The 20,999-nt window shown below is 45.4% G+C and overlaps 1 protein-coding gene across 2 annotated transcripts in view; it reads left to right on the top strand.

Moving 5' to 3' along the window:
• Positions 1-20,999, top strand: part of ATAD5 (ATPase family AAA domain containing 5) — a 413,976-nt gene that overhangs the window by 31,238 nt on the left and 361,739 nt on the right. For both annotated transcript variants that reach the window (XM_086930884.1, XM_086930885.1), the window contains exons 3-7: positions 142-229; positions 5,562-5,726; positions 17,771-17,903; positions 18,191-18,266; positions 20,420-20,601. In XM_086930884.1, coding sequence (XP_086787010.1) covers positions 142-229; positions 5,562-5,726; positions 17,771-17,903; positions 18,191-18,266; positions 20,420-20,601 — 644 coding nt within the window. The remainder of the gene's footprint in view (positions 1-141; positions 230-5,561; positions 5,727-17,770; positions 17,904-18,190; positions 18,267-20,419; positions 20,602-20,999) is intronic.

A 20,999-nucleotide genomic window follows, 5' to 3' on the forward strand; every position in this document is an offset into this window, starting at 1 on the left:
CATATTGCATGCATCATACAGTATGCTTTCACACAGCTATGCTGATATTTCCCAAGCTGTTGCTAACATGTCGAATGATTAACTGTTATTTCAATAGTTGGAATTTGAATGTTTTTAATGCTTGCTTGTTTATTAATTTAGGATGCGGTTTACACGACTATTTCTAAACAGCCGCAGAAAGGATTCTGAAACTGGAGAAGATGCTGAGTTTACCCCAAGAAGTAAGAAGGTAATTATAGAAGAAATATATTTTAATATACTTGTTATGAAGTAGCTCCATCAAAGCCCCCTAGTGAAAAGACCCCTCTGACAATATTTTGAATTGATAAGTTTTGTCCATGCTCTCAATTCTTCCAAACCCAGAGTTAAAACCCTCTGTTTATCCCTACACAACCTTTTCATTCTCTTTCATCTGTAGTCATCTAAAAAGGGTCTCCTGAGCTCAAACCAGCCTGCCTAGATCACACTTGTAACATCTATGTGAGACTCAATGGTCACCTTATTTGCTGCACTATTCTTGGTGCCTAGTGATTGGGCCTGGGAGAAGACTGGTGTCATTTGGCCACCCTCATTGTGAAGCACGTGACAGACAAAGAGGTGTAGGGACTTAGTGTTACCCCACTGTTTACAGAAACATAGTGGACTGCTAATTCGCAAAGCTGGGAACACACCTTTGTATCTGTTCCTATTTTATGCAGAAGAATAGGCTGGTTGCATGATAGTCCAACACTGCATTCACTTGCCAATTATGCCAAGAAGTGTACAGACAGATGTATGCTTATTTAAACATGACGGAATAAGACCAACACATCAGAACCACCAAAAGAACCTTCATCCACAACAAATTCCTCGCCAACGCCAGTAACTCCAAGGATTTCTTCTGCGTTATCCAGGAACTCACCAGCGAAACTACAGACATCGCCCCCTCCCAGGACCTTTGCGACAAGCTCGGAACGTTCTTCCACCTGAAAAACAAGAACCTCTATGACCACTTCAATGACCAAAAACCTGACTCTGCAACCACCACACACTCCAGCAACACCAGCCAGCCCACCATCACCTCCTGAACACCAGTCACGGCCGAAGAGACCACCTCAACCATGAAAAGCATCCACTCAGGGGGAGGGGGCCCATGGACCCCTTCTCTACCACAGAGCCACCACCATCGCACCAGAATTATGACAACCCATCAACGTCACCTTCAGGACTGGCTCCTTCCAGATGACTGTAAACGCGCAGAATGCAGAGCCCTGCTTAAGAAACCTTCAGCAGATCCCACGGACCTCAAGAACTACCGGCCCATCTCTCACCTCCCCTTATGGCAAAAGTCGCGTAGAAGTCCGTCAACGAACAGCTAATAAAGTTCATCGAAGAGAACTCCATCCTTGACCCCTCCCATTACAGATTCCGCAGCAACCACAGCACAGAGACTGCCCTATTCGCCGGCACAGACGACATCCGCACCCTCCTCGACCAAGGCCACACTGCTGCCCTGATAATACTCGAGACTGCACAACCCTGGCATAGAAGGGACCGCCCTCGACTGGATCCGCTCATTACTCCCCGGCAGAAGCCAAAGAATCAGACTGCCACCTTTCCTCTCTAAACCCACGGAAATCAACTGAGGAGTACCCCAGGGATCATCGCTCAGCCCAACCCTCTTCATCATCTACATGGCTCCCCTACAACGTGGATAATCAATAGCTGCCTGAAGCTCAACTCAGAGAAGACGGAAGTCCTCGTACTCAGAACTACACCGTCAGCATGGAACAACATCTGGTGGCACACTGCACTCGGCAGCCCTCCGACCCCCACGGAGCACGCCAGAAACCTCAGCATCTTACTCAAGTCCTCACTCTCCATGAACAAGCAGGTCCAACGCTGTTGCATCCAGCTGCCTAAACACCCTCCACATCCTCTGAAAGACCTTCAAATGGATCCCCCCTCCCACTGAGTAAAAGACAGTCACCCATGCACTCATAACCAGCAGATTGGACTACGGAAACGCCCTTTAACGCCGGCATCAACAAGTCTCTACTCCGCAAGCTTCAGACGATACAGAACACCGCAGCCAAACTTATCTTCGGCATCCCCCGATAACACTTCAGCCAACGCCTAAGGAAGCTCCACTGGCTTCCCGTCGAGGAATCACTTTCAAGATGCTCGCTCACGCATGCCTCCACAACACAGGACCCCAATACCTCATTGAGAGATGCTTATATTACCATGTATTAGACAATGTGCACACAAAGGGAGTTCCAGATTTCAGACGTGATCTTTTCTTGTTTAAGACTGTTCTTTATTGTATTTCCATTAAAATCCACAAAGCCATAGCCAACGCGTTTCGTCTCCCACCGAGACTTCTTCAGGGCGCAATAGTAACTTGGCCGCATATACACGTGTCAGTTAGTAATCAAGTTTGAGACCAGGGCAAGATCATTCACCCCGGTATTTGGCGAGGTAACAAAAATGTGATTAAAACTCCATTCTTATATCAGGAGTGAGACGAAGAGACCGTGCAGAAATCAGCCTTGATTTCTAGACCATCGGCCCAACTTAATGGGACACTTTACTATCGCGCCCTGAAGAAGTCTCTTCGGGAGACGAAACGCGTTGGCTAGGGCTTTGTGGATTTTTATTTTAATGCTTTTTTTTTTTCAGAAAAGGTCCATGCTGATTCAAATGCTGCCTTCTATTTCTGTTCAAAGGCAATCATGAGTGGCGATGTTCAAGTCGGACACAGAAAAGTTCTTGCACTTTTAGTTGCCTTCGGATTCAATATTTTCGATATTTTAATAAGAGTTGGGCCTTCATCTATTTCTTTTGGTTCGATAAGACTTGAGTGAGCTTTAAAACCAGGCAGTTTAATCTTGATACGCATTGAAAGTCATGTTCTCAGGTTCATTCATCTAACAGTAACTAATTGTAGTGATCAACTTGTCAATATGTTTTCTAGCCTACGCTGCTTTGGAAAACTGAAGAATCTATTGAATGAGATTAAAAATCCAATATCTGAGAAAGGCAAGCTTAATAGACACATGCTAGTGGTTGAGAACACGTTTGCCATCTCATGGTACTAGCACTTGTTCCAAACCAATTACATAGGATTACAGACTGAAAGCAACCTAATTAATCATAAATACCTTGCCTCAAGCTGGCCACCAGTAACTAGCATATGCTGATAGCCCAGATTGCTTAGCAGTCCTTTATTCCGGCACTACAGTCTCTAAAGAATTGGCAAATTACATTAAAAGAATATCCTCCGATTCTCACTGTAGACTTGCACACAAATGTGAAGTCTGGAATCGTGAAAACTAACCATATGAGTGGGATGTAGAATATAGACTAGCTAATCTTTAATCTTGGATCAATATAAGAAATGTTCAAATTTGTCGGGTAAAACAACTGCACATTCTCTAGTGAACAAAATGTTAATCTACATCCTGGACTATCTCCACTGGTTATGCACTTAAACACAGGTGTGATGAGAGGAATACTTACAAAAGTCTCTGCCATTGGTAATTGCTAAGCCAACATACCAGTCTGTCATATTTTTGCTATCCATGCCACCCAAGTTAGGCCAAATTGTCCCAATGCAGGAAGTGAACCCGTGGAGAAACAGGAAGGAGAAAACACCATCTTGCTTTGTGTAATTTAAAGTGTTGAATAAAAATATGAGTATGACTTTGCCCAAAGATTGTATCTTGCAAGAAAACTAAATACTACAAGCGTTTTTAATTATGTACAGTATTTTTGGCTCCATATTCTAAAGTTGTAAATTAACCTACATCGTAACTGACGATGCAGGCATTAGTTTCCTGGTCGATGGTGCTTTAGAGACACCGCCACCAGGAGCTAGGCTTTCCTCATAATGCATTTTTCCAGGCTGTGTGGCAGCTGAAGAAGCTGCTGTATGGCCACGAATGCAACAGCTGACCTCCACATATTCATGAATTACTTCTAAGGCTTGGTCCATGGCCATTTGAAGCACAAAAATCTATACCAACTACAATAAAATACTGCAGCAGCCATAGCTCTGACTGACTTCTGACTGATTAACTATTTACCATACTTGAGCAAAATTCTGAAAAGAAGCAGTATTGACAAACTACAAAAATATGTTGAATATTATCAGATGTTGCATAAACTTTGAGCATAGGTGAGGGGGGCGTGGCCAGGGGCATCAAGGTGGCGGTAGCACTTTAGAAGTGCTCTGGACCCATCCGTCATCCGCTCCTTAATCTGCCGCCATTGGAGAATCCTTACCCTGCATCTCAACTCCCTGGGTCCCTGGAATCCTTCTTTGAGGCAGTGTGAGAGGCTTCCAAGCGGCGCAGACGGCCCTTGCTGGGGGGCCCTGCCTTGCAGCGGCCCCAAGATGACCGCTCATCACTGCAATCTCCCGATTTGTTCTGCGGCCATCAAAGACCTAGCAAAACTCTGCCCGCTCCTCGTCTGGCTGAGATTAATTTCGACCCCTGAACTGTCCTTGTATGTTACAGCTTTTGATGACGTTTGTACCCTAGATACATCCAAGAAAATGGATCAAACATCAAAAGCCTACTTGATAGTATTGGGTTAAAGGGTTGATGAAGTGGCATTAATCGCCCAGGGCCTCCCACAGAGAAGCAAGCATTGGGTTTGGGTAGCCCAGAATGAAACTAGGGATAACAAGTTGGGCAAAGTAACTGAGGAATTTTGTTGATTCTAAATCGTTGTTTTTCCTGGAAGGCTACTATGACCTTATACAGTTACTAACAGATAGAAAGCTTTATGTTCAGTTCAGGCACTGTTCACTCCCCTTGAATTTCTTCACACATTCATGGTTGTTTAACATAGCTCAGAGTAAGGGCTGCCCTTGTTGCTCTGCTCCTACTGAATCAACCATCCACTTCCTCTTTGGTTGTAAAGCATATTCTGGCCCAAGAAGAATGTGGTTAAGTCTATCTGTAATCAGCTTGGAACCAGAGAACAAAATCTGATGCGCGACCTCTATTCGCCTGTGCACTTGCAAAATGTCTAGGCCAAATGTGGGGATTAAGGATGAAGGCCCTAAAACTAAAGTTACTATCCCACCCATTAGGCCCAATAGTATGAACCTTATTGGGCTTATTCAGCAGGGAATTTAAATATGTGGATGCTAAGAGCAGATAATAGAGTAGGTCCTACTGCCTTAGATGTTAGGTCCCTTGAGATTGTTGATGATCTTATTTCACTAGCTAAATGTGAAGTTTTAACTTGTATAGTTTTTATATGGTTCATATTTTTATGAAATCAGTTTTATGAATCAATCAAATATTATCTTTGATAGGAAAACAATGCTGTTTTTTTTACATGTAAATGTGGTAAAAATGTACATATGCACTCTGCAGTTATATGGTCTGATGACCGAAATAAAGTTTATTGGCTATGATGATGACTGTTTAATGACAGCTTTGTAAGCTCTTACACTAACCCACACACTTCCCTTGAGTTTTGTGGCCTGATCTCTAGTGTCCTTTTTCTCTAGAAATGCTTGTTTGCTGGTTTAGCATTTAGATGTGTATTGATTTTGAACTTAGGTAACTGGGTCTTCGACAAAGGTGTCTGAAGCAAAGAAACTTGTGAAGAAAGCAAAAAATATACAACATAATCTATCAAAGACTACTCTTGAAACCCAGCCCACTCCAAGGCGTTCTTCTAGGCAACAGGCACTTTCGGAAAGGAAAAGTTACCAAGAAACTGAGGTAATATCGAATCCATGTCATTCTGACTTCTTTGTTTGTTTGTTACAGACTAGAGATCTGGTTTTAGAAAAATTAGTGTGTTGCCAGCAATCAGATTAAATTATAAAATTGTGCTAACAAACTAGTTATTATTTCCTGATTTAAAATGTTTTGATTTTTTTAAAATTAACCTTTCTATATTCATTCTGTATTAGTATAGCATGGCAGTCCCATACCTGAGACATTTTATGAAAACTTTCAATTCCTGACCTCCCACAAATTGAAACATTACTGCAGCTCAGCTTTTGTGTCCCCCTTCATTGATTACATATGAGTTTTGTTATTAAAAAGGCGTTGGAATATTATGAATGCATGAATTGTCAGTTCTATAATGTGTCCTTAGATTGTGCTCTTTGAACCTCTAGATAAACAGGGGTACCAGAAAATAGACACTCCTAGGAACGACTGCTTTGTTTCATGAATTGCTTTTTTATCATAGTCTTAAGCACAGCTACTCAAATGAAATTGGCTTACCATAAAATCATGGAGTTAAATGTTTGTGGTTGAGCTGCCACCCCAGCATCTCCAGCAGATATTTTCTTTGTAGATAATCTTGCATTTACAAATCTTCTTTCTTAACCTTGGGTAAATGCAATTGAGGTAGCCCCATTGGTATTTCAAACTTGTCATCTGCTTTGTCATCGGCAGCCCTGCGAAAGGATCTCTGCTGCAGGTGCATTATCAGATTAATGTAACCACATGTTTTGCACTGTAGGGACAGAAAAATCCCTCACATGGTGATGCACGTGCACCACTGCCCGGAGTGCCTAAGCTGCAATGATTCCTGGATCACTGGTGCTGGTTTTTAGGGCTCGCTGAGCCATCAAGTTAGCGATGCTCTGCAAGAGTTAAGTAGGGACTTTAAAAAATGCTCCCAAAGTCTGCAGGCGGATCGGGCACCGTGCGCGCGCACCATTTGTCCGCCTGCAGCCTTTGAGTGGACTTTCGCTTCCTCTGTGATGTTCAGTGAGCCGCGCGGCCACTGAACATCAAAGCGGCTGCGAAAATGCACACCATTTGCCACCCCTTCCCTTATCCCACTTCCTGCTTGTTACTCTTGTCTCTCATCTGCTTCTTTTCTATGTTTTTCTATCCCCTCTGAGCCTCTTTTCACTTTTTCACTCTTGCCTTTCGTTTGCTTTTTCACCCTTCTGCATTAAAAATTTCCTGTGGATGGTTAAAAAAAAGATTTATGAGCAATCTGAATGAATATTTATCAACTTTTTCGACTTTCGGGAACTTTTAACCGTTTCATATTCCTCGAATGTTGCTTTTCTAGACCGAGCACGTGATCATGGCTGTTCTCTTTGGGAGTCAGGGGGGCTGCACTTAATATATTTATTAATATTAAAGTCTTTTTGAAGTGTGCTATGTATTTATTTTAGGAGGCCACAGCCCCCCATTCCCAAAAATCCAAATGACTGCATTAATAAAAACTGAAATTGTTAACATTAGAAAGCAAACGCCAAACTTCTTCCTGAAACTGAGCAGACCCGCAGAGTAAAGAGACCCGCGGCCAGGGCCATCCTACTGAGCGATCCTCTGATACCACTGCTTGGAGGCCTGCCTGACTCACCCCAAGCACTGCAGCTGTAATCCAGCATGAACGAAGGTCTCAGGGCACAAAAACCCTGTCTGGCCCTCTCCTGGGGCCTCAAGTCCTGTACTCGAAACCTCTAAATACACATTTTATGCTGACAGTGAGTTCAACACTTATTTGTACAGAGCATTACTACACTATTCACACGATGCAAAGCACTGTGCTTATTGCGACATTAAGTTGTTGCCTCGGTTTGGAGTTGTGTACTTCAGAGTGACTTCCATTGCACACCGATCACATCATGAAATTGGGTGCTTCTTTTCTCAACCTCACCTTAACTGATTCCCTATTTTCTGCCCCTCATCTTTGTGGCTAAAAATCCCCATGTTTTAAGTTACATTTCGCCTTCCTGTTTCTGGAGTTGCTGTGTACTGGAGGCAGAACGGCTCCTGATGAGCCCCATTCAGAAATAAGTCTTTCAAGTAGCTGATGGAAAGGAACTATCTGATCAGTTTGTTGGTGTCAAGACTACTTCTGAACAGAAGAGCCAGATCTTGAGAAGTCTTCTGAAGTCCAGTAGATCTTGGGTCTACCGAAAGTTGGTGGGTAGGGTGTTCCAGGTCTTGGCGGCGAGGTGGGAGATATCTACCAAGTAGGCTTCAAAATACAGGTTGTAGATGGTAGGTATCACCCACCAGTCAAACATGCAATTAGCCAAGCTATTAACTGGTAATTCACCTCAAGACTGAGGTGTAAATTCTAAGATTCATAGACCCCCCCTCACCCCATCCGCCCCCACATGGATAATTGATTCAGCTATTTTGGAAAGTTAAGTCATTATTTTAAAATGGTATGAACAAGATTGCACATTTTAGAATGACTAGAAAAAACATACTGGTTGAGCTCATGCATAGACCAGGGAAACTTTACTACTCTGTGTTTAATTCAATAAAATGTAAAGTGCTCAACTACTTTAATTTTATTTTAAAAAGGGTACTCATTTGGGTGAACACTTAGTACTGAAATATATTATATCTTCTTACAAAGCAGCAAAACATGGGATCAGGTGGCAAAAAAGTAGTCACTATAATCATCGGCGCTTGTTTGAGGAAATATTGTTAATCTCCCACTGTGTAATTTCACAATTTAAATATCAACATATAACCACAACAAACAGCAGATTCAGAATGTGTAACTGTTCAGAATTTCAAAACCGTTCCCAAATGCTGCATTGAATATTGCTTTCTGTAAATTGCAAGTTTACTTTGTAATGGAAGTAGAATCTCCACAAACAAGTTTGCGAAGAGCTGTTTGTTAAACATCTGTGACCCGATGAATGTGTCACATGTGACAAGGGACCACTTGTCACCAATGTTTCCATTCCTGTGAAACCACTACTACATTTGGAACACATTTGAAACCCCATTTTTGTAGTTTTTTCAGAGAGACCGAAGATTTAAAGGACATGAAGTTTAACTTTCCTCCCCATTCTGAGCTGACTGGTTGATACTGTGTTGACAACAGATATTGCTGTGGAGAAAGTTATACTGCCATCCTGAATCTATCCTAAATTCACCCACCTAAAGTGCCTTACAGCAGGTCAAGTAGTGTTGTGTATTTGGGGGGACCAAATAAACTTGCTCACTTTACCCCTGGTATTCCAGGATTGTTGGCCACCAAGTGTCCTCCTGTTGAACCTGCAGTCCAACCTGACATAGCATCTAAAGTTAAAGGGCTGTATCTATCAATGATTAAACAATCACACACCACCCTACAGTCCTCTATTAAAGAAAGCCATACATATATGTTTGTGTCTATGATCTCTGACCTGTAGCATCCCCATGCTGAGAGCACGGTGTGCCAATGTTCCTCACTTCTGTAGCATTCCCTTCCAAAAAATAGGCCTCCCACAAAACCAACAATGAGCCTTATACATGCCCTGCGATTGCAGCACTGCTTCTAAAGTAGAATTCGGACAGTGTTGTTCAGTACGCAATTGCTACAACTCTGGAGATAAAATACTGAGCCCACATACATCTCTGCCAGTGTAACTTAGTCAGGCACTCTGCAAAATGGTTACCTCTTTAATAGAACAGCAAATAATTTTTTATCCAAAGCACCTGATCCATGCATGTGCCTGATTAGCCTCCCATGTATCTAGGTAACTTAGTCCTCTTGTTTTTGCTAACCTAGGGATCTGCACGCAGCTCATACCATACCTGTGGTATTGGTTGCTGCTCATACTGCTTTCCCTTTGCATCTTCGTCATGACCTCTTATCCACATCCATTACAGAGTAACAACACAGATTGGCCATAAATGACTTGGCAATTTGACCTCCATGTACAATTTGGCAAAACTATTGGGCTTGGGGAAGGAAGACATTATGCATAAGACTGCTGAGTGTTCTGCTTTTTGTCTGTATTGAAAGCTGGGTTTGGGCTTGCGCACCAGATATCTTTGACGGTTTATTATGCCCCTTTACATAAAAAAAGAAATAATGCAGATTGTATAGAACGCATACTGTTGAAAAAACACAGTAACAGGAACCCAAGCCCCTTCAACTAATGGTTCAATTCTGAATTATTCAAATTGAAAAGGCAATGTCGAAACCTTAAGAGTTGATGGCAAGTTTGCTGCATGTAATGGCGCAATGAATACTGCCATTACTATAACACGGACTATAGAAACCTACTGACAGTTCATAGGCAACACTTACAGTTGAGACTGGCATTAGCAGCATCCTTATTAGGCTTTCACATTAAACACCATATTTTCATCATCTCAAAAGGATGCAGGTTGGACTTGCTCCAATTTATCTGAAAGCTGGGATCGCGCTCCAAGATACTGAAAAATCTCTAAAGTCCGTGGTGTACAGGAGAACTATTATGTTACTTGCCTTGACTCCATTTTTCAAAGTAATTTTTGGAACGAGCACTGTCCCAAACCGCCCCCGTGGGTTGGCTCAGTTGCTTTACTTGCCGTGTGCAATGCTGTGTAAAATGTCTCACCGCAGCTGGTTAAAGGTTTGCCAGCTGCCACCAAGCACTTAATCAGTCTGCTTATGATGAAGGGTTCCTTAGCCCTACTTCTGCAAGCTTGAATCATTCATATGGGACTTGAGAAATTCAGTGGCAGATCTGTAATGGATCAAGTGAGCAAAGAGAGAACCAGCAAGATGTAAAGTGCACTGGGGCAGCAGGCTGTGTTGCTGATAACCAAGATTGTGGTCGAAACGTTGACTATTACATGTATGCTGTAACATTTGAGATTGGATGTCAGTGAGACTTGCATTTAACGAATACACAACTGCAGCATTTTCAAAAATTATGATGTGGGCAGGTTATTGAATAATCGTATTAATTGTAAATAGGCTTCTGGACAGGATTTAGCCTTATGGCTAGAGCTGCCGTCTTTGAGGCTGGGGAACCGGGTTCGAGCCTCGGCGTCAGCTCAGCATCCTATGATTCTGGGTAAATGACTTAATCTACCTGCGCCTACCAAATAATGAATGTGTCCTTGTGTAACATAACTGGTGCTCATGTGAAGCGCTTCAATACCTTCGGGTCGAGTTTGCATTATGTAAATCTGCAACAACAAACAAAAATTGTACATGACCTTGTAAATAGCATGCGCACTGCCTCCACAAGCACTTTATATTCACCTGACACGGAGCACCTCTTTCACTCTGAACAAATAGGTTTTGTAATTGATTTTGTTAAGAGACTATACATTTATTTTCTTTGCAAATTGATCCAACAGACCATTTTCTCATGTACTGAGGTTCTGAGAAGCAAGCGGTAATCCCATATGATATTGCGAAAACCAAGATAGCATCAAACGTCCCCAGAAACTGCAAGTCGGGTGGTTTCTTTCTTATGTTAGTCGTGGTATATAAAACTGACTGGTATCTAAAGCAGCTTACACTGAAGGTAGATTAAGGAAGGTAGTTGATGTGCTTCACATCAAATATTAAACCAGGAGTCTTTAAAGGAAACAAAAATGATGTGCAGTTACACTATAACCGCATATGTAGTCATTTAGAAACCTTTGCAGATATACACAAATGGAACAGATTGCAGTTATACAGTGACTATTAGACTGCAAAAATCACACAGAAGATTTTTGGTAATGTGATTTGATCGGATGTGAAATAAGGCCTTGAAACTGACCGTGCATCGGCTCACCTCCACCCAGCTCAAACTGAATGCAAAAAAACTGGAATTCCTTATTACCTCCCCTGCCAAAACCAACCCTGACATTTATGAATGGATCCATGCTATCACAGCCTTAAACTGCCCTTCTACCATTGTAGACTCTGCTAAATCCCTTGGAATATCCCTAGACTGCAACCTGAAAATAGGAGCCCATATTAACTCCATGGCCAAAACTGCCAGATTTCACCTGAATCAATCAGAGCATTTGTATAGCGCACTACTCACCCGGAGGGTCTCAAGGCGCTTGGGGTGGGGGGGGTGGGGGGGGGGGGGGGGGTCCGCTACTGCTCGAACAGCCAGGTCTTGAGTTGCTTCCTGAAGGCGAGGTGGTCTTGGGTCAGGCGGAGGTGGGTGGGGAGGGAGTTCCACGTCTTGGCGGCCAGGTAGGTGAAGGATCTTCCTCCCGTTGTGGCTCTTCGGATGCGGGGGATGGCGGCGAGGGCGTGGCTGGTCGATCAAAGCTGGCGGGTGGGAGTGTAGAAGTTCAGGCGGTCGTTGAGGTATCTTGGGCCTTGGTTGTGGAGAGCTTTGTGTGCGTGGGTGAGGAGTCGGAACGTGATTCTCTTGCTGACGGGGAGCCAGTGCAGGTTTCCCAGGTGTGCGGAGATGTGCCTGTGTCGGGGGATGTCCAGGATGAGTCATGCTGAGGCGTTCTGTATGTGCTGAAGTCTTTTCTGGAGTTTTGCAGTGGTTCCGGCGTAGAGGGAGTTGCCGTAGTCCAGTCGGCTGGTGACGAGGGCCTGGGTGACCGTCTTCCTGGTTTCAGTGGGGATCCACTGGAAGATCTTACTTAGCATGCGAAGGATGTTGAAGCATGACGAGGAGACGGTGTTGACTTAGCTGGTCATGGAGAGGGAGGAGTCCAGGATGAAGCCCAGGTTGCGTGCGTGGTCTGTTGGTTTGGGTGCGCTGCCCAGGGCAGGGGGCCACCAGGAGTCGTCCCAGGCGGAGGGCGATGATCCCAGGATGAGGACTTCCGTCTTATCTGAGTTCAGTTTTAGGCGGCTGTTCATCATCCACTCGGCTACGTCTTTCATCCCTTCGTGTTGGTTGATTCTGGCGGTGGCGGGGTCGTTGGTGAGGGAGAGGATCAGCTGGGTGTCGTCGGCGTAGGAGATGATGTTGAGGTTGTGTTGGCGTGCCATGGCCGCGAGGGGGCTCATGTAGATGTTGAACAGCGTGGGGCTGAGTGATGATCCTTGTGGTACGCCGCAGATGACTTCGGTGGCTTCTAATCTGAACGGGGGGAGGCAGACTCTCTGTGTTCTTCCGGCGAGGAAGGAGATGATCCAGTCCAGTGCCTTCTCCTGGATTCCGATGTGGTTGAGGCGCTGCACTAGGGTGCGGTGGCAGACCGTGTCGAATGCCGCGGAGAGTTCCAGGAGGATGAGGGCTGCTGTTTCCCCGTTGTCGAGCAGGGTTCGGATGTAGTCTGTGGCTGCGATGAGGGCGGTCTCGGTGCTGTGGTTGGCCCGGAAGCCAGACTGCGAGTGGTCGAGGGATTCATTCGACTCGAGGAAGGCGGCCAGCTGTCTATTGACAGTCTTCTCGATGACTTTGGCAGGAAACGGGAGGAGCGAGATGGGGCGGTAGTTTTTGAGGTCGGTGGGGTCTGCTGATGGTTTCTTCAGTAGGGCACTGAGTTCGGCGTGCTTCCAGCTCTCTGGGAAGGTTGTGGTGTCGAAGGAGGCGTTGATGATGTCCCGTGGATGGGGTGCGATGACAGTCGGCCTTGTTGAAGACGTGGTGAGGGCAGGGGTCGGTTGGTGATCCGGAGTGGATGGAGTTCATCGTGCGGATGGAGTCTTCAGTGTTGATCGGGGTCCAGGCGCGGAGGGTGGTGGTGGGGGGCGTTGGTGCGGTTGTAGGGTGCGTCGGCTGTTTGCTGAAGCTGTTGTGTGTGTCTGCGATCTTGCTGTGGAAGAACGAGGCAAGCGAGTTGCAGAGGTCTTGCGATGGGGTGATGTCGTTGTTTCCGACGCTGGGGTTGGAGAGCTCTTTGACTATGTTGAAGAGTTCCTTGCTGTTGTGGGCGTTGTTGTCCAGTCGTTCCTTGAATGCGGTTTTCTTGGTGGCGTGGATCAGTTAGTGGTGTTGTCGAGTGGCGAGCTTGAGGGTGGACATGTTGTCTGGTGTCTGGTATCTGCGCCAGATTTTCTCGACCTGAACTACCTAAGACACCTGAAACCTTTCCTCGACACTCCTGACCTAAAAATGGCAACACAGGCACTAGTCCTCTCCAGTCTGGAATATGGATGATCTACCCCTCAGGTCTATCCAAAAACTCTAGCTCCACTGAAAGCCTGTCTTGCCGCCGTCGCTAGACTCCTAACAGGCTCTAAAAAATTAGACCACATCTTTCCTCACCTCAAAGCTCTAAATTGGCTCCCTCTCGAGGACAGAATCCAACTTAAGCTGGCCTGCATCACTCACAAGGCCCTATACTCCAGTTCCCCAGCATATCTCGCCCCAAAACTTGTGATTTCTGGAGGAGCTAGAAACAACTTCCACCAACCAGCTCCAACCAGCACGGCTGCGGGAAAAAAAACATACAATCGGGCCTTCCCTGGGGCCGCCCCAAGAATTTGGAATTCATTCCCGCCCGCCACTCGAAGACTTTCATCATTGGCACACTTAAACAAGCATTTGCAATGCAATAGGTCTTGCAGCATTAAAGTTTGAGTTATTGGCATTGTATATGACAATGGGTTGCATTACATTTTTAGCAAAGTCTGTATTGGTGTTACTAAAGGTTCTCGCCCACAATGCCTAGTACCTCCAAACGACAAGCAGCCATCTTTTTTTCCAAGCCACACTTGCAGCTTAATGCACTGCCTTCAGTTTCCCAAAACATAATTGGTGGATTATTTTGTGTGAATGTGTGTGTGTTTTATGTCTAAATGATAGGAGAGTGTATGTGTATGTGTGTGTGTGTGTGTGTGTGTGTGTGTGTGTGTGTGTGTGTGTGTGTGTGTGTGTGGACTGTGAGTGTGCGTGTGTGTGTAAGTGATAGGAGTGTGTGTGTGCTGTATGTATAAGTGAAAGGGGTGTGTTATATGTGTGATAGGAGAGTAAGTGTGTGTGTGGGGGGAGTGAGTGTGAGGTGGTTTGTGTGTGTATCTGCTGACTGTAGCTATTTGTGCAGGTTAGTGGGGTGGATGTGTTTGTGAACAGCGTGCCTATAATTGGTTGCTGTGCGCAATATGTGTGGTGTAAGTGTGCACAGTTTTTGTGGTGCATGCCTCAGTGGTGTACGTATTTCATCCTGGAGCACCCCTAGTTACACTGCAGGAGAGCCTACCTCAATGCTTGTGGGCCCAAGCCTGCAGTTCACTGCATGACCCAGTAACCCTTTAACGTCGCATAAGTAGGGATGGCGTGTGCTTTAAGAGAGATGTCATTCCTGGCATCCTGCATAATCAGGTCTGTCACCACGGGCGGCCTCGAGGACGATGTTCTCTCTGTGTGGCTCAGAAATAATCAAACCGCTGCCGGGGCCTGTGGGAAAAGAATCTGTGTTCAAAGACAACATTTTTGAGAAAATGAGGCATGCTGGCTCAGCAGTAGCCTGGGCTAGGAATAGAGCGTCCGGAGGACAGCAGGGCTGAGGCCTTTTGGTCGAGTGCATGGTGAGGGACAGACACTGGACACTGCTTCCTGCCACAGTAACCATGTGAGGCCTTCACAGCATCCTAAAACGCACTGCTCGACCAGACTGCAGAGCCTCCATCGATGCCAAGCAAATGCCCCCACCTACCCTGTCACTAACAACAAACAGAGCAACAAACCGTGGGATGTATTTTAGACTCTGCCCGAGTGCTGAGAGGAGGGAGCATCGGGCAATGAGGCGCAGCCCATAGTCTATGAAAGGCGTGTCGCTGTACCTCCTCCGTCCACTGGTGAAAGGTGTTCTGAGCAGCGTCTAGTCTCAGCTCCCACCGTACACATGCCTGCAGTCCCCCGCTCTCTGCACACTGTGTGCACGCCGCCCAAAGAGCGGCGAGGGGCTGTGCCAGGGTGCCCGGGGGAAGGCCTTCGTCTGTGCCACTGTATCCCGATCCGACACAGGAGGCTCCGCAAGTCACAAATAGCGCGCAATGCCACTATGCGGTAATGACCCGACTGCCTTCAGGGTCAGCAGCATTTCCACACGTGTGAGTTACACGGAGTTTCCACGGTTTGCAGGCATCTGCAGATTTTAAACCCGAGACATTTCTGCGCACGACTAGGTCTTGCCGCGTTTTTTTTACAATAATGCAACACCACCTAATTCCAACTTAGCAGAACGGGCTAGATAGAAATGTAAGCTCACGCGAAAAACGCATATTCACTGCATTTTTCAGTTACCTTACATACGTTCTGAGGACAGCGTATGGGTTACATTGCTCTTTATCATTTATGTAAAAAAATGCATAACTGCTTTAATGAACATGCATTGGCAAAGCCAAGACGCTTCACCTTGCGATACTTTTGGCGGTGCAGTGCAACGTCGGGACACACTTTGCAGCATCTTTAAATCATTTTTTTTTTTTTGCTGAAACCTGCAGTTAATGCATCAGATGATGGACTATGTGTCAAATGCGGTAAATCCATAATTATGCAACAAATGCCACGGCCGCAAAATTTAACGCCTCCAATGGCCCTGCCTAATAACATAATAGGCGATTACATTAGAGAACACTCATCTTCCATATAAATAACACTTTGAGAGCCACCCAAGGGTGGAAGAGATCGACAGGGGCGTAACACAAGCCCCTACACCCCCTGCTGCGCAGTGGCGGAAGTGGTACACCCCTTCCGACCCCCTCCCCCTCAATTCAGGCCAAGATTAATTAATTTATTTGAGATGTGGGAGACTCGAGTGCCCCTGTTTACATTCTGCAGGGAGCGGCCATCATTTCATCTCACGCCCCCGGACAGTGAGAGAAGATGGTGACACGCAGAACACAGCGCACTGTACGAGGGGCACGTGGAAGGAGTCGATGCACGGGGTGCGCAGGGTGGGAGGTGCGCCAGGGCAAGAGACACGGAGAATACAGATGCGTACATGGAGGGAGACTAGAGGAATACAGCTGCAAGAAAAAGACAAGATGTGCGCGCGCACTCTTGAAAACAAAACTTAGCGTGGGGGCGGGACTTCCGTCTTGTGCGCAAATCAACGCCTACGGAGTTCCTGGCCCGAGTAGCAGTGGTGACGCGGGGCTCCCATGCCCGAGGGAGAGCCCCGCGGAGGCTACAGAACACCGGATTGGCGGTAAGTGGGACTGTATTCGGGAGCGGGGGGCGCATGTGCGTATGTGTGTGCGTGTATGTAGGTGCGCTGGTGTATGTGGGGGGGTCTCTGTGTGTGCGTGTAGGTGCGCTAGTGTGTGTGTAGGTGCGGCGGCGACGGGGGGGGGTGTGTGCCTGTGTATGCGTGTGGCTGTGTATGTGCGCATGCGTGAGTGCTGTGTATGCGTGTGGCTGTGTATGTGCTCATGTGTGGGTGCGCGTGCACGCAGTCAAATCCAGCACAAGAGAGGCGCGTGGCACCCTCTTGTCCTTCATTCCCCCGAGACAGGCAGCTATAAGTCTCCGCCTGGACGCATCCTTCGGATGCTTATTCCAGGCGAGACCTAAAATGGAGGCCAAGACATTCCTAATGGGCAAATACCTCTCCTAACGCTCTCATTCAATATCCCCAGTGACTTTGGTGTCGCATATCATTACGGCCTTACCTACGGTCTGCCGGATTATACCCCCCCCCCGGCACCTCTGGGAACTGAGATTGCTATACTTGTATAATTTGTATAATGTGCTATTTGTTTTTATCCCAACTGTTGCCAAAACCTGTTATTGCTGTCTCTTTTCCTTGTTTCATACAAATTTATCTCCTAACGTTGCATGTTCATCACCTCAGCGACTGTTTTCTCATACTATTACGCTTTACCCATGGCTATCTTTACCCACCAGGCATTCTTCCCTGGTCTTGACACAATCTCACTTGTACAATGTTACTATAGGTTCTTATCCCAACTGTTTCCATGATTTGTTTCTGCCATTCTTCCCTTTCCAATAACTTATTGCAACTAGCTGTCTTTACCCCAACTGTATATATCCTTCCCAAGCTCATGTATTTTACCTGTCAATCCTGTAAAGCGCTCAGATACTTTCACGGGTCTGGTACGCGCTCTATAAAACTCAAATAAATAAGTTAAAAAAAAAATCCAGATTCATCGTAGCTGCGTTTTTTCTCGGTTTCTTCTGCAGGATTATTTGTTTGTTGAATCTGACTCTGAAAATCCCCCTGTATCAAAGAGAAAACCAGAGAAAAAGAAATTGAGGAGTTTGAATGACGTGCTTGGAAAAAATCTGGACATTAAGGCTGTTCCAAGTTTGAATGGTATGTAGTAGAGATTTGTTTTTATATTTTTATTTTGCTGACATTGGTTTAATAGTAGTCTCTGAATCAGGCTAATATATACTTTCAGTTATAAATATAGTATCTAGAAAGTGCTGCCATACTTATCTGAAGACATTGCTTGCATTTTCGAGTACTGTTTGAGTCTCAGAAGTGCAAGAAATTGTGAAACTGCTTTTACTTCGGAAGTACATACATTTGTTGTGATGTTGTGCACATAAAAAGGTGAACACTAATTTGAATCTAATCATGTTCTTTTATCTTTGAAGGGACATCTAAGGCTTTTGTTAATGGGAAAAATACAAAACCTCGAACTGGATGTATCACAGTTGATGATGATAACAGGTCAGTGCAAAAGATTGATGCTTATTTTCTATTTATTTTAAAAGTTTTTATATAGCACGGACAAGATCTTTGCAGATATCAGAGCGCTTTACATAGAGGGATACATGATGGGGCGTACTCATACCAATAAATCAATAAATCAAAACAGTACAAATAGGTTACATAGAGGGGTACATGATGGGGGGGGTAATCATACAAATAAATCAATAAATCAAAACATATCAAATCAATCATAGAGGGGTATATGAGGGGGCAAAGTCAGATAGATACATCAATAAATCAAACAGTACAACTAGGTTACATACGGGGTATGTGAGGGAGACTACTCATACAAGTAGGCAAAGGGGTCAAGCAGGTAGAAGCATGTAGTACAGTGTTAACAGAGTTCTAGATACTAGTTCAAGTGTATTTAGCCATGAGGATAGCTTTTACTTCTTTTTTAAAGAGTGTAGTGGATGGGATAAGCCTGGTTTCTGAAGGGAGAGAGTTCCAGATCCTAGGTGCCATTCCAGAGAAGGAGCGCTTATATGTTTTTTCCTTCCGGAATCTTCGCGGTTTCAGCAGAAGATTGTTTGTGCCTCTAGTGTTTCTGGTTCCGCCAGATATTGTCAATTTCTGGGCGAGGTAACCGGGTGATCTGTTGGCCTGATCTGTCGAGCCTGATAATGTGGTAGTTAGGGGGGAACTAGAATGTCCATTATAGGTGTAGAAGATTCAGTTAGCCAGGTTTCAGTCAGTATGATTATGTCGAGGTCCCGCGATAAGAGGAGCTCTGCAATGGCGGCGGCATGTTTCGAGGCCGATCTACAATTGAGGAGGGTGCATTTGAGGCGGGGTGTGCTGGGGGTGGTGGGTGGTTCAAGAGCGGGGGGGACTCTTCTGAGGTTATTGGGGATGGAGGATCTGCTGTTTAGTGTGGGGGGTCTAAGGGGATGTGAGTGTATCGAGGGAATGGTGAGGTGTGGGGTGGTTGTGTCATTTTGGGATGCTGGGTCATAGGAGCGGAGAAGGGTGAGTGTGTCGAGATCAGAAGTAGGGTTGTGGGTACGACGAGGGCGGTTGTTGCGATTGCGAGCTGGCATTGAGGTCCGGTTGGGGGAGAGTTGAGTGGGAGAGTTAATTGGGAGGGCGGAGGACAAGATGGGTTGGGAGGTGAAGTTGTGTGCGGGTTGCAGGGACGGCGCGGGGGCCGAGGGCAGAAGTTGCGACTATGAACAGGTATTGACGCCCGGTGTAGGGTGTGGGTGTCGGCCGTAGGGGAAGTGGCCAATTTGGGCGGGTGTGTGAGGGTGTCTGCTGGGGGGGGGAGTGGCCAGTTTGGGGGGGGGCGTGGGGGTGGGTAAGGGGTGTATGGAGAGTAGTTCTTTGACGTGTATGTCTTCTTTAATCTGGAAGAGAGTGGCCATGATGTTGTCCATCGTGGGGTAGGTGGAGGGGGTGTTGTCCATCGTGAGGTAGGTGGAGGGGGAGGGGGTGGGGTTGGGGGTGGTAGTCAAAGGTGAATGACTGACCAGGGAATTCGCGTGCTGATGGGAGGGTGGGCTGTTGTTCGAACGGGGAAAAAGAATCCTCGCCTCAGTTTGTCAAATGTGATGAATACGTGGTTTGCCTAACTATTCAATCTGTTAATAATTTTGGCACAACAACTCTTTATGTAATTTGTGTGTACTTGCCCATTTGTGCCCTGTTTTTGTATGTACACCAGTATTACTGTTTATTGGTATTCTTTGTCTGATTGTTCTAGGTAAACACCAGTGATTGGTAAAGCCAATTAGTACAATGGCTGTTGTATGGTTTTGAAATTTGTTTGCTAGATGCAACAATTTAGGCATTTTACTTCCTGCTTTTTTATTGTTGTGCATGTCGAGTACTTATTCAGGCATTGAGAGGTTGTTTTTAACTAATGTTGCGAGATGTGGGTGTTCTATTGCAGATGCACATTTGATAAGGTGTTTTCCTGGGTGTTCTGCGACTTTTATGTGCTTAAGTATGTGCAGGGATGGAAAAGGTCAATCGGTTTTTCTTTTTTTATATTTGGTCATCTTTGTATTTCATTTGTTAGAATTTGCTGTTTTATACAATTCACTTCCAGTTATAAGCCAATTCCTGGGGCATTTCTGTAATCTCATAACCATTAATAATTCTGTTTAAAGTAAAGATGCATCTGAAAATTCTCAAGATGGAGAACAGTTCAAAGCAAAGCGTGAATTTCTGATGAGTGGCTTGCCAGATTCGCTAAAAAGACACATCGCCAAGACGACTGCAGCACTGGAAGCGTACTCTGCAGCAAGTTTGTCTTACCAAACTGTCACTCACGTACAGCAAAAAGAGGACTGTGAGTATCTACATCCATGTAAGATTGCTTAATATGAAAAATGGTGTAACTACAAAGGGCAGTAGGTTATGGAATTTTGAAGAATTAAACCTTGGTATAATATTGCTTTATCATTGATGTTCAATGTTTAGGGTTCTGCAACTGAAAGTGTGCATTTTCAAATGCATTTTAGTCTTGTGCTTGGGAACCTCCTAGGAAGCCCAAGTATTACCACTGTTGACTACCTTTAATGCCAGATTCTTCTCTGCATACAGGTATGTACAATAGGTAAATGTCATCCTTTGGCCTTTTCTCAGAGACCGCAGTCTCTCTCTTGACTGTTTGTGATATACTGCAAGAGGTTCTGAGCCTTCGCAATCCTCCCATTTAACCTACTTGAGACCAATTTACGTTTTAGG

This window comes from Lissotriton vulgaris, chromosome 7 (genome assembly GCF_964263255.1).
Source record: "Lissotriton vulgaris chromosome 7, aLisVul1.2, whole genome shotgun sequence".
In the NCBI taxonomy this organism is placed as follows: domain Eukaryota; kingdom Metazoa; phylum Chordata; class Amphibia; order Caudata; family Salamandridae; genus Lissotriton; species Lissotriton vulgaris.